Raw genomic sequence first — 15,213 nt, forward strand, 5'->3', positions numbered from 1 at the left:
TACAACTTTATTCCAATTTATAGATCTATCTCAAATATTACCTCCCTGCTGATGTCTACCCTGAATCTTTTCCTCATAAAGCAGACCTAGTCAAAACAATCATAACACTTGTTACCTGCACTTATTTTTTATTTTGTGGTAACTTGTGTACATGCCACACCTCTCCATGGGTTCAGTGAAGAAAGGGGACATCTTAAGGTTCATCATATATCTTTTGCAAGGGTTACTACAGAATAGATCTTCTGTAAACACTTGCATAATCTTTAAATTACCTTAGTTGAAAAGCATGCCCTTCTCATAATTTTAATTTGTACATTTCCTATTTTTCAAAGAGGAGTCTCTGGAGTCAGATAACTGAGCTTTGAAATCTGGCTCTATCAATACATCACTTCTGCACCTGGATTATTTCTTTCATCTTGCGTTGTCTTGGTACCATCATTTGTAAAATGTAAATGATAAAGGTACCCTTATCTCATAGGGTTGTAGTGATGATTCAATGCATTAATATGTGTAAGAGGCTTTGAATACTGCCTGTTATAGAGTAAGTACTTAATAAGTGCTAGTTAATGCTTTTGTTATCCAAACAATATTCTTGCCTTGGTAATTTCTCAACTTTCTGTAGAATCTTCTATGTTTATAAAATATGCTGTATTATATGTATTCTGCATCTTCATTATTCACAGATTCTGTATTTGCCTACTTGCTCAAATTTATTTGAAACCCACAAATCCATACCAATGGTGCTTTCATAGACATTTGTAGACACACACAGAGTGATGGCAAGAAATTTGAGTTACTGTAAAATGATGTTCAGCTATATTCAAATGATATGATCACACTATATGATCACACTGCCTTGTTTCAACTCTCATAGAGAAAAAAGAGGACAGAGATGGCAAGGATCAGAATGCAGTGTAGTGCAAGGAGCTCAAAATCTCAACTCTGGCACCTGTTAATGGGGCAGCTTCAGGCAAATCACATCTAAACTTCAACTTCTCAAAAAAACAAACAAAAAAATAGAATCTACTAGCATGAATTGTTTTTAAGATTAAAGATCACAACATGGCGGCGGGCGCGGAGACATCAAGTCTCTGACCTCTTCAGCTGCGTGGGCATAGGGAGTCGTAAACCGTCTAAATGCTGTTTGCTCAGGATCACTAGGCAATGCTAGGCTGATGTGGATCTGGGGCGAACAGTCTGGGCCTCTCAGAACACACACTGAGCCTGGATCGCCTGTGTCTCGCAGACAAACAACTGTGACGCAGCACTAAACGATCCCGCTGAAACAACTGGTCGGCCCTTCTGAACCTGCGGAGGTTAATACCAACCGAGCCTTCATAGGCAGTGGCCACAGGATTGAGATGGGGCTTGGGAGAGCCAGTCAGGACCCACCCGTTGCATTGGTCACCCGGCAAAGGGAACGGACAGTCGCCATTTGCACGGGATACCACCATGGCAGAGAACTGACGTCACCAGAATGCAGTGGAGGAGATAACTCCATTGAAACCGGCAGCTACAGGTGTGTAACCCCCAGCCCACCCTCTCCACACAGTGGGGAAACCTTAAGGGCCCCTCCCAGCTCTCCCGTGAGCACGATAGTCAGACCAAGGAAATCAAGAGTGGCGCGGGACCCAGGGCGCGGAACCCCCGGCTACCGCTCCCACCAGTGCTGACAACTGAGGTCTCTTGCACCAGCTACCGGGGGCGTGGCTACCGGAGGCCAAGTAAAATTCACCGAGGGTTCTCAGCCCCAAGCTCCACAAACCTAGGGTCTGAGAGAATGGAAAACAGGGAGAGTGTGACCAGTCATTCAAGAAAATAGGGCTCCCGGGAGCAGCAGACCTGGCGTGTAGCCAGTATTGTGGTAAGCATAACTGGTGAGCAGGGCCTGGCTTGAGGAAAAGTGGGGAAGTGACCAACACGCATAAATCAAAGGCATTTCTGTATATCAGCAACAAAACTTCTGAAATGGAAATAAGGAAAAACACCCCATTCACAATATCCTCAAATAAAAATAAAATACTTGGGAATCAACCTAACAAAAGAGGTGAAAGATTTATACAATGAAAACTATAGAACCCTAAAGAGAGAAATAGAAGAAGATCTTAGAAGATGGAAAAATATACCCTGTTCATGGATAGGCAGAACTAACATCATCAAAATGGCGATATTACCAAAAGTTCTCTATAGGTTTAATGCAATGCCAATCAAAATCCCAAAGACATTTCTTGTAGAAATAGATAAAGCAATCATGAAATTCATATGGAAAAATAAAAGACCCAGAATAGCAAAAGCAACTCTAAGCAGGAAGTGTGAATCAGGTGGCATAGCGATACCAGATTTCAAACTATACTACAGAGCAATAGTAATAAAAACAGCACGGTACTGGTACCAAAACAGGCGGGTGGACCAATGGTACAGAATAGAGGACACAGAGACTAATCCACAAAGTTACAACTATCTTATATATTTGATAAAGGGGCTAAAAGCATGCAATGGAGGAAGGATAGCATCTTCAACAAATGGTGCTGGGAAAACTGGAAATCCATATGCAACAAAATGAAACTGAATCCCCTTCTCTCACCATGCACAAAAGTTAACTCAAAATGGATCAAGGAGTTTGATATCAAATCAGAGACTCTGCGTATGATAGAAGAAAAAGTTGGCTCCGATCTACATATTGTGGGGTCGGGCTCAAAATTCCTTAATAGGACGCCCATAGCACAAGAGTTAATAACAAGAATCAACAAATGGGACTTACTTAAACTAAAAAGTTTTTTTCTCAGCAAGAGAAACAATTAGAGAGGTAAATAGGGAGCCTACATCTTGGGAACAAATTTTTACTCCTCACACTTCAGATAGAGCCCTAATATCCAGAGTATACAAAGAACTCAAAAAATTAAACAGTAAGATAACAAATAACCCAATCAACAAATGGGCCAAGGACCTGAACTTCTCAGAGGAGGACATACAATCAATCAACAAGTACATGAAAAAATGCTCACCATCGCTAGCAGTCAGAGAAATGCAAATCAAAACCACCCTAAGATACCATCTCACTCCAGTAAGATTGGCAGCCATTATGAAGTCAAACAACAACAAGTGCTGGCGAGGATGTGGGGAAAGGGTACTGTTGTACATTGCTGGTGCGACTGCAAATTGGTGTGGCCAATTTGGAAAGCAGTATGGAGATTCCTGGGAAAGCTGGGAATGGAACCACCATTTGACCCAGCTATTGCCCTTCTCGGACTATTCCCTGAAGACCTTAAAAGAGCACACTACAGGGATACTGCCACATCGATATTCATAGTAGCACAATTCACAATAGCAAGACTGTGGAACCAACCCAGATGCCCTTCAATAGATGAATGGATAAAAAAAAATGTGGCATTTATACACAATGGAGTATTACTCAGCACTAAAAAATGACAAAATCATGGAATTTGCAGGGAAATGGATGGCATTAGAGCAGATTATACTAAGTGAAGCTAGCCAATCCCTAAAAAACAAATGCCAACTGTCTTCTTTGATATAATGAGAGCAACTAAGAACAGAGCAGGGAGGAAGAGCAGGAGGAAAAGATTAACATTAAACAGAGACATGAGGTGGGAGGGAAAGGGAGAGAAAAGGGAAATTGCATGGAAATGGAAGGAGACCCTCATTGTTGTACAAAATTACATATAAGAGGTTGTGAGGGGAATGGGAAAAAAACAAGGAGAGAAATGAATTACAGTAGATGGGGTAGAGAGAGAAGATGGGAGGGGAGGGGAGCGGGGATAGTAGAGGATAAGAAAGGTAGCAGAATACAACAGTTACTAATATGGCATTATGTAAAAATGTGGATGTGTAACCGATGTGATTCTGCAATCTGTATACGGGGTTAAAATGGGAGTTCATAACCCACTTGAATCTAATGTATGAAATGATATGTCAAGAGCTTTGTAATGTTTTGAACAACCAATAAAAAAATAATTGAAAAAAAAAGATTAAAGATTACAATCCATGTGATACATTTCCTACCAGGAGCTCTTATTGACTAAATAATTTCCCCAAACTGGAATATAACTCAAGTGAATAAAAAGAATCAACCACATTTTTTTGTAGTTTAAATTTACAAAATTTCTTTTTCAGAATTTTATAATCATGGCTAAAATAAGAAGAAATACATTTAGTTGGGGGAAAAAGGATAGAAATCCTAGTTATAAAAATAGATTCTCCTGACTTCAGTTTAACATAGGCAGATCACTTTTAAGGAGCAGAGTAATGAGTAGTATCATATTTAAAACTATTACTACGAAATTCTCAATGCTTTTGAAATATATTATTTTATGTACTCAAAGAGTTTGTCTCAATTATGAAATTTTGTGGTGCATATGCATAAAAAAAAGATAAACACCTCCATTAAAAACTTTAAAGTTAATTACAAAGCTGCTACAAGTAGGTTGACTTCCTTAAGATACACATACCATTTCATATACTTTAATTTTCTCTTGTAAGAAATTAATTTGCATTTTGAAGTCTTCCTTCTTTTTTTGATAATCTTCTAATAGATGGTCTTGTTCTTCAAGCTGTTGTTTGGCTTGCAGTAAATCTGCAGCTGTGTTACTGTGAGTGCTATTTCGTAGAGTTTCACTAGCCTGTAACTTAAAAATAGAATCCTCAAAATATTAAATTTTAAGTGACACTTTATCGTACCCTCAGCCCACAGGGGTTCTCTGGAAAGTATGCTCACTTCATAGGCTTACAATCTCAGTCAACATGTTTCCATGCTGTCAACATGCTGATAGGTCATGTGCACTTTGGGTAATGAGCCAAAGAATTTACCTTTCACATTATAAAGCTGAGAAAATAGGAGAAATAAGACAGGCAGACAGGCAGAGAAAAATGCGGACTGAAAGTTCTTCCTGGATTCCTGATTACTTTTCAAACTCTAGTTCCAATTTCTCTCAGAGTTCTGATTGTATTTCTGCCCTTAAGTTCTATAAACAAGCCTGTATTCTTACCTTAAATTCCTCCCTTTTGTTTAATGCAATTAGATTATAGTTCCAACTAAAGATTAATGGAATATATCCAGTTGTCAGTCTAGTTATAATTGAGAACCTAATTAACATAAAACCATACCAGGGTTGGAAAAAGTAGGGTGTAACTGCAGGTTAATTTCTGCAAAAATACACCTGATAAGACTTTGTAGAATTTTTAAATAGAGACAGGGAAAAGTACAAAGAAAATAACAGCAAGAAACTACCCAAGAAGTATAAATTAAATTCTTGATTAACATAACACTTATTCACTAGTTTTTCCAGTACGAATAAACAAATGGCTTTATAACAGATTTGTTCTAGAAAGTGAAAAAATTTAAAAATTCGTTATAAAAATCGAGTAAGTCTTGTTCTACTTGTAATACTTACTTGTTGGAATTGAATCTGCAATTTTTGACTTTGCTCCATCAACGCTAAAAATTCTCTCACCGTTTCATCCCTTTCCCTTCTTGCCTGTTGTATATTGGCGGTGAGCTGTGTGATAATAGCATCTCTTTGTTTAACTGCTGCTTCAAATTCTTGTAACTAAAGGAAATCAGAGAAAAGAATTACATTCTAGGCTTATATTTTACATAAAACTGATTATCATTATTACAAGCAACTTTTTTAAAAATATGAGATTCAAAGCACATTAGTGGAATTCTTACAATTTATATGCTATCTCCCACATTTGAAAGCTATGAGCTTTAAGAAATTTGTTTTACTTCCAAATCAATCTCAAAGAAATTAATGTGCACATGCAAAAAATTTTCACTTGTTCTGGCTTTTCTATATATCTAATTCTAGAAGCAAATGCCTTTATATTGGGGAGCTCCCCCAATCTGTTACCAGGCAACACCACAAACTTGTTTTTGGAGAGGATGAAACTGATATCTATTCTATCATCCTCATTAATGTCCCATTTTCATCTTGAGTTCATAACTTATTACTTAATACAAGAGATGTCACTCTAACTGCAGAGAATATTTACAGGGACTTGCTGATATTCTTAATGGGTTTAAGTCATCATTTTTTTAAAAACTGTGATTTATACCACAATTTTCTTTCAGGCTCATTAGAAAAACATCTATCCTGAAATCACTAAAGTTATTTTACTCTATCTTATTAAGTTAAATAAACAAAGTAACATACATGTTACCCCTATTAGTTGAATTCTAGTTGTAAAATGGGATTCTTAATACTATGCGCAAGAACCCCATTTTTCTCATGAATGAGATAATCTTAAGTTAACACCTGTAATTCTCATTAAATACATAAACTATCATTAAAATTTCCTGGAGGGCTGGGAATGTGGCTCAAGTGGTAGTGCCTCGCCTAGCATGTGTGAGGCACTGGGTTCGATTCTCAGCACCACATAAATGTAAAATAAAGATATTGTGTCTACCTAAAAAAAAAACTAAAAAATAAATATTTTTTAAAAAATTTCCTTTTTTGTTTTTGTGAGTAGCAAACAAAGGCCACAGAAGGTAAATGTACCTGATGCAATCCTTCAGTCCCATAGGTGGCCCTCATTTCTTCCAGTTCTCTGTTCAGTTCTTCGGGCTCATGTTCAGGTTTCCCAACTAATTCGTTTTCTATCAACTCTAGGCGAGTCTCACTATAGTGTGTGCCTTGTTCAGAATAAGAATCAACGACACCAAATTCTTCTTCCTAAATCAACCAAATATTTTTAATAATTCAGTACTAGCAACATTCCTGAGAGAGGAATTCGAATATTGAATTCCATAGCAAAATCCACTTTAAAACATCACTCTTCACTTTGAAGTTCACTTCTATAGCAATCTGGTTTGCTATTAATGTGATATTACCTTAAAAGCACCTAAACAGCATATCTGCAAATTTTGTTCCAATTCCATGTTATAATGAAAATGAGGTAACTTTGTTTTGTTAAGCAGTAAAGAAGATCTAGTAACTTTTAGAAATCACATACAGAAAGAATTACATACAGGAGAAAGCTTGGTTAGTAAGTCAAATGGTTTTAAATAATAAAAAACATTAGTATCATGAGTAGTTTTATATACTGTACCATTAATAAATTGGTAGGCTTTTCTGTTTTCACCACATTACAGCAATCATTTACCTGTATAAAAAAATTTCCTGATATATTATGATAGACCAAATTTTATTTACCTAACAATAATATTTCTACTAACTGTATCTTTTACATCTAGGGAAAATGCCTTAATAGCAAAACAAATATGGTGATTATATTTAACTGAAGTATCTAAGAGGCATATCAAATGTCAATCATTCCTCAAACATCTAAGTTCTTACAATGCAAAAGACACTTTCATTTAAGTAACTGAAGTTCTAAGTGCAGTTCCTATTTAGTCTTCAGAAAGATAACTAAAAGCTTCAAGTTACTAGATCTTCTTTTACAAAATGCTTCCTTAAAATTAGCTAAATATATTTTTAAAATTAAGCCCTATTTATTTTCAAATAAAACCATTTACTGGTATAAATTTAATTAAAGGCTAGTAAGCAAACCAAGGGAAATAAAGAGGTAAAGAACACTCCCCTAAGAACTTTCCTCTGGGGATAGTACTACTGCTAGTCACGCCATCCAGACAGATGAGGGGGTTTTCTTTAACATATCACCACTTGTCTGTAGCACAGATATGTTGTAGTAAGAGAAAGGAGGATGATAGAGTACAAAAACCAACTTCATTCCTGCCCACATTCCTGCCCATATCTTAAGCCTTCACAATTCTATGTCAATAGAACCCAGGAGAATGAAATTGTTAACACTGAAATATGTAGGACAGACTAGTCAGAATGTCTAGAGTTAGGATTAAGTCTATATGAGCCATGACACTTTAAAAAGTACAAATCCTAGGACTGAAGATGTAGCCCAGTTGTAGAGCATCTGCATAGTATGTGCAAGGCCCAATACCCACAACTGCCAAATAAAAGGGGGAGAGGGTCCTAACTAAGAGACTTTTTAAAAATCAGTTTGATTGCTCTACTTTTATTCTAAGAATAATCTCTGAGAAATGAAGCTAAAGGGAAGGCAAAAAACCAACTTTTGTTAACACATTATTGCAATTGGTGAAAAACCACAAGAATGTAGGAATACTAATTCTAGATATAAAGTCACTTGTGATAATTTTCAAATTATAATACTTCTAAATTTCAATTAGTTTTTCATGACTCAGAAATGACACATTCTGATTTTAGTACACACTAAAATTTCTATTTTGAAGTAACAGTGTAATAAAATGAATATTTGTAAATATCCATCAAAGATCATGTCAAATATCATGTTATCAGTATTACATAAATTATTTATCCAGTATAATAATTATATCTAATACCTCTATAGCAAATATTCAGTTAGTTCTCCTCTAATTCAGTTTAAACATATTTATAATGCCCCACAATGAGTTGGTTAGGATCTATCTCCAAGTACTTTCTGGTCATCATGTTGCCCATTGTAGAGTTGTCTTGAAGTGCCTGGACTGTTATGATCTGCTCTGAGTTCGCTGTTCAGCCCTGAGTACTAGTCACAATGCAGCAGGTTTAAGACAGCCTACTGGAGGATTGTCACAACCTTCATAACTAAGATTCTCAACTTCTTATCTAAGATTTCTTTCATAAGTTTGCAGAAGAGTTCTCAAACTTCACCTCACTCCCCTCCATTTCATTCTTCTCATCCTCATCTTTAGTTAGTTGCAGGCCTTCCCACCAAATTCCCCAAGCTACAGCATGCAATACTCACCAATACACAACCTGAAAGCCCTGTTTCTCCACTCCACAAAAGCAGAGTTGCTATCTGATCTTTGCTCTCTTCAGTGATGAGACCTGAGTCTCCTTCAGGCAACAGACATTTTTGACAGAAAAGTGATCTCACCTCCAGACTGGGAGGTATGATAGTCAAGCAGCTCAGAAAGGCATCAGTAGTTATTGGGAGTCCTCAGAGCTTCCAGGTTTTAGAGAGTTTTAGAGAATGCCTCTGACATTTTTTTCCTGTAGTTTTCTTTATTTTGTGCCAGCTCAGAAAAAAGCTCAAGGCAAATTTTAACAATGTCTTTGTGAATGACTTTCAAGATTTTGCTCTACTGGAGCATTTTCTTGGGAGATGTTCAAAGGCAGGTCCTCAGAGTCAACCACACCATGGATAAAGTTGAGATAATTCTGGTTTGCAAGTACAAGGCTAGCCTGAGCAACTTAGCAAGTCAGTTTCAGATAAAAACAGCTGGGAATGTAGCTCAGTGGTAGAGCATCCCTGGGTTTAATCCCCAGTAACAAACATACACCCACACCCAAACAACAAAAATAAAAACTGTAATATGTTAATTTAAGAACATAGTTTTTTGAGCTGGGATTGTGGCTCAGTGGTAGAGTACTCGCCTAGCATGGGCGGGACCTGGGTTTGATTCTCAGCACCACATTAAAAAAAAATAAAATAAAATAAAGGCATCATGTTGTGTCCATCTACAAAAAAGATTCATATTCATTCTCTCTCTCTCTCTTAAAAAAAAAAAGAACCTAGTTTTTCTATTAGAAGCCTACAATAAATTCAGACTTATGAAATATACTAAGTTGCTTAAACATTCAGAGTAAATAATAATTTTCCATGTACTCTAAATTTGGGAGCAAAGAAATGACAATCATATCTAAAAAGAATAAGATAACAAAGTGATACTTATTGCAAACATATAAAGAAGGCAGGTATTTCTTAAGAGACCAATGCCTATTTTACAGTTTATCACCTAAAATAAAAATCATCATTGTCAGGCATGGTGATGCACACCGTGCATCAGGAGGATCACAAGTTCAAAGATAGCCTGGGCAACTTAGTGAGAATCTATCTTAAAATGAAACTGAAAAAGGGCTGGGAATGTAGCTTGGTGACAAAGTGCTTTCCTAGCATGTACAAGGCCCTGAGTTCAATGCCCAGTAACACACATGTACACACATGCACACATACACAACACTACAGCAACATTAATTCCAATAAACACATTTTATTAAACTAGTATTCAAACATTTGTAAAAAGCATTACTATAAAAAATCATACTAAATTATAAAATTTTTACTGTGCTAAATGGCTATCTTAAAATGGTGATGGGTCCTAGAAATGCAGACTCACTTTCCTAAAAACCAAAATATGGCTGCTATATAATTAAGGATTAAGCAATTCAAACAGTTAAGACTTTAGCTAACCACTGGAAAAAGATACAGCAGTAAAATATAATTTTCAGTTTTTCAATCCATTTATATTATATTATGTTAAGTTATATTAAATATATACAGAAGCATATAATTTATAAGAAATAAAGTACCAACAATCAATAATTTCGAAAAAAATATCAGTTTTATCTATGACATTTTTAATTGGGATATGTTAGTCTTACCTCCAAAGTGTAATCATCTGCTGTGGTTGAAATCTCACTTTCCAGCTAAAACAAAAGTAAAACATGATTACAATTATGACATTTTTCCCCTGCTAAATATCATACTTTACAAAAAAAAAAAAATCCTGCTTTACTAAGACATTGCTGTTAGTAACAATGATAGAAAATTCACAAAAATACTATTAAAAAACTAGTAAAAATTATCCAAATCTTTAAAAATTTCATTTCATTATGAATTACAATGACTTATAATAATGCATATAAAATTTATCACAAGCCATTGTTATAAATACAAAAGTACCAAGAACTTTTACATATATAGTAGATGTCATCTGTAAGCCAAAAGCATCAAAGACACCATTCCTCTAATTTATGTAACTCTTTTAAATAAAACTAAATCCTTAACATGCCATCAGAAAAATTCAAGTTCTTTAAAAGAATTATCAATTCTTGATGCTAAAAAGTCAATGACTTTGTCAAGCTTCCCTCAGGTGGATGCTAATGACTTTTCACTGCCACAACTTTCTAGTTAGAGGTAGAATGTTTTAAAATCTGGATGAATACTTACATCAACAGAAAAAACTTGTTCATGTTTAAGTGTTTCTTCATTGTTTAGAGTTCTCATTATTGTGGATTCAGGCATCACGGCCGATCCAACACCCTGAGAACTATTTATGAACATCTCCTCACTCTTTGATTGATCAATATTCAAGCCATGAACATCATTTTTATTGCTTGAGGTTTTCTTCTTTTTTGGCTTCTTATGAGGGTTTTGTCCATCCAATCGAGCTCTTCTTTCTCGAAACTCGGCAAGCTGCAGGAAAAAGTATCATTAACATCAATGATAATTTTTCTTTGGGATCACTTTCTTTAAAAGATCAAACTATCACCAAATTAAAATGATGATAATAATATAGATGACTTCACAGTTTCAGAATAACTATTGGATTGAATATTCGGGTTGTAAAGTTTGTAACACTAGGTACTTGTGAATGAACTTATTAAATATTGAGGGGTAAGAAATGAACATGTCAAGTCTAAAGAAGAGGAAATTAGCTGAGTTAGGGGAATAACTATTCTATAACTAGAATAGGGGAATAGAGGGACTCTCATTCACAGTATAATCTCTGGATTTAAGATTATATGAAAATACACACAAAAACAAGGAGCTCCAAACACACTTGTTCTGTTCTACTACTTTATACAAAAGATATCGTCTATAATTATCTTTTATACAAAAAAGATAATTAGCCTATTAGCTATACAAATGCTCACTGCAGCCATATTTATAGTGGGAAAAACTTACAAGTAACTTAAAATTTTAAACAGCAGTGTTTTATCATTTGTCTGTCATCATCAGAATTTGTACCAAACCCTAGTCATCGATACGTTATCATTTACTTAATATATTTTAAACAGTGTATTTTCTTTAAATTGAAAGTTAATATCACTTGTTATTTCTTTTAAGAGATAAACTGAAAATAAAAGAAATGATAAATCTATTATTGAAATTTTAGTTAGAGGTTGCTGAAGGCTATGAAAAAAATGGACAATAAAAGACTGTTAAAGACAGACAAGCATCAGACAGATTTCCGTTATCATAAGCAGAAAGAAAACTGAAAATGGTAAAAACTTTCTTACAATACTATCCAAAGTTTTTTAAGACCTAAAATATTTTCTTACCACCTAAAATCAGAAGTACACATTATATACCAGGTAACACTAGACTAATTATGGTGAACTTATATTAAAAATACCAATGCAAGCAATTGCTATTAAAGACTTTGTGATATAATAGCAGGTATAAAGTAGTATTGTAGCATATCTATTTCTTTTCATGAAAGGAAAATTATACTTCATTTTTAAAAAGATAAGGCAAGTCTCAGGCTCATAGCTTTCAATGATTATATCCAGTATGAATTTAAATATCATTATATTCATAGGCATAGATAAATTCTGGAAAACTACAACCTTAACAACTTTTGTTTACATTTGGAGTTCAGATTACAGGTATTTTTCCTATTGCTCACTTACATTTTATTTATTTATTCTTATGAATTTTTTTTGATGGACACAATACCTTTATTTTATTTATTTTTATGTAGTACTGAGGATCAAACCCACAGCCTTGTACGTGCTAGGCAAAGGATCTATTGCTGAGCTATTACTGTATTTTTTTAAATAGAGTTAAGTTTTCTGATTTTTGTATAAAGCAACTACTGACAAAGACTTCTTAAATTTAATTTGAGCTCCTGAATCACTCTTAAGAGGAGAAAAAAGAAGACCACATGTAAGTTCCTTTCTGCCTTAAAAAGAGGAAATATATGCTTAGAATTACCATAACTATTAACCAGACCAATTACAAAGACAGCAAATAAATTTCTTATTATCTAAAGTATTAAAGCAATCTTGCTAATGTTACTATCAAAATATGTGGCAAATATATTATTTATAAATAACATTTTATACTTAAATTATCTGCTGTAGATGAAGAAAAGCATATAAACATGTCCTATTCCCTTAAAGAAGATATTTAATTCATAAGTCAAAAATAGCTCATGATTATACTTACAAAGTATAAAAATATTTCACATTTAACATTTTTCCCAGTTATTTAGTAACTACCCAGTGCGTTGAGGAACAGGTGCAAGACCAGTTGCCTCTATTTGCACATTATTAAGCTGCTGGAATGTACTTGAACTACTTGAAGCATAGCAGATTATTCTTAAAAACAAACTAACTAGAATATTGGCAAATACTTTATCTATAAATAGAATCAAAAATCCAGGAGCATTATTTTAAAACATCCCTTAGAGAGAATGCAATGCCAAAAAATAAATACTAATAATGAGATTTCTAATATACTCAATTTCAGAAACTTCTTGAAATATCATGTTTCTGCATTAGAATATATTTAGTCAGCAAAATTTATCAAGGCAAAGATGAAGATTTTGCTTAGAATTCCAAGTGTCAGATTATATCAATAATTTATATCTAATATTTATTCAAATGTCAAATATATAACAAAGGAAAAAAATTATTAACTTTGCATTATAGAAAGAATGACTTAGGTCTGGGGATGTGGCTCAGTGGTAGAGTGCTTGCCTAGCATGCACACAGGGCCCAGGTTAAACCGTCAGCACAAAATAAAAGATAAATAAAGAATGGAAAGTTTGATTTAAACAACAACAACAACAACAACAACAACAAAAACCCTCCAAAATAAGAATATCTGTTACTAAATGCAAAAAGTAGCACACAGATATGGAATAAAAAGTAGAAGTAGTTCCATTATAATATTTAGAATGAATCACTTCTACAGACATAATTAAAAAGATAATGTTCTAGGCCTATATTACTCATTATATGAGTTATATTATTTTTTCAGAAAAATTAACCAGAAGGTAAACCCCATGAGGGCAAGGACTTTTTTTCCTCCCTTCTTCTATATATTAAAAGCCTAGAGCAATATTAAATAAATGTATGTTGAATTTTTTATCTATTTTTTTAAAAGAGAGAGAGACAGAGAGAGAGAGAGAGAGAATATTTTAATATTTAATTTTTAGTTATCGGCAGACACAACATCTTTGTTTGTATGTGGTGTTCAGGATCGAACCCGGGCCGCACGCATGCCAGGCAAGCACACTACGGCTTGAGCGCACCCGGCTGCCGCAAACTCGTTTCCCAGGCCTCCTCCCACCCTTGCCCGGCCACCGCCTCCCACCTCTGGCCCGGCGGTCCCCTGCTCTCCTACCTTCTTTCTACCAGCTTCTATCATTCTCCTTCTTTCTTCGTCCTCCATGGCTTCTGCCTAAAGAAGAGGAAATTAGCTGAGTTAGGGGAATAACTACTCTATAACTAGAATAGGGGAATAGAGGGACTCTCATTCACAGTATAATCTCTGGATTTAAGATTATATGAAAATACACACAAAAACAAGGAGCTCCAAACACACTTGTTCTGTTCTACTACTTTATACAAAAGATATCGTCTATAATTATCTTTTATACAAAAAAGATAATTAGCCTATTAGCTATACAAATGCTCACTGCAGCCATATTTATAGTGGGAAAAACTTACAAGTAACTTAAAATTTTAAACAGCAGTGTTTTATCATTTGTCTGTCATCATCAGAATTTGTACCAAACCCTAGTCATCGATACGTTATCATTTACTTAATATATTTTAAACAGTGTATTTTCTTTAAATTGAAAGTTAATATCACTTGTTATTTCTTTTAAGAGATAAACTGAAAATAAAAGAAATGATAAATCTATTATTGAAATTTTAGTTAGAGGTTGCTGAAGGCTATGAAAAAAATGGACAATAAAAGACTGTTAAAGACAGACAAGCATCAGACAGATTTTCGTTATCATAAGCAGAAAGAAAACTGAAAACGGTAAAAACTTTCTTACAATACTATCCAAAGTTTTTTAAGACCTAAAATATTTTCTTACCACCTAAAATCAGAAGTACACATTATATACCAGGTAACACTAGACTAATTATGGTGAACTTATATTAAAAATACCAATGCAAGCAATTGCTATTAAAGACTTTGTGATATAATAGCAGGTATAAAGTAGTATTGTAGCATATCTATTTCTTTTCATGAAAGGAAAATTATACTTCATTTTTAAAAAGATAAGGCAAGTCTCAGGCTCATAGCTTTCAATGATTATATCCAGTATGAATTTAAATATCATTATATTCATAGGCATAGATAAATTCTGGAAAACTACAACCTTAACAACTTTTGTTTACATTTGGAGTTCAGATTACAGGTATTTTTCCTATTGCTCACTTACATTTTATT

At 34.3% G+C, this 15,213-nt stretch overlaps 1 protein-coding gene across 1 annotated transcript in view; it reads right to left on the reverse strand.

The window, feature by feature from the left end:
- Positions 1 to 4,961: 4,961 nt before the first annotated feature.
- LOC308658658 (A-kinase anchor protein 9-like) overlaps positions 4,962 to 15,213 on the reverse strand; it is a 31,053-nt gene continuing 20,801 nt past the window's right edge. Inside the window, exons 2-7 of the mRNA XM_081311474.1 lie at positions 14,152 to 14,208; positions 10,966 to 11,211; positions 10,398 to 10,442; positions 7,066 to 7,119; positions 6,516 to 6,689; positions 4,962 to 5,564 (exon numbers count right to left, since the gene is read on the reverse strand). Of these exons, the coding sequence (XP_081167600.1) occupies positions 5,367 to 5,564; positions 6,516 to 6,689; positions 7,066 to 7,119; positions 10,398 to 10,442; positions 10,966 to 11,211; positions 14,152 to 14,208 (774 nt within the window). The 3' untranslated portion in view covers positions 4,962 to 5,366. The remainder of the gene's footprint in view (positions 5,565 to 6,515; positions 6,690 to 7,065; positions 7,120 to 10,397; positions 10,443 to 10,965; positions 11,212 to 14,151; positions 14,209 to 15,213) is intronic.

Source organism: Spermophilus citellus (genome assembly GCF_964194105.1).
Source record: "Spermophilus citellus genome assembly, chromosome: 10".
NCBI classification, from domain to species: Eukaryota; Metazoa; Chordata; class Mammalia; order Rodentia; family Sciuridae; genus Spermophilus; species Spermophilus citellus.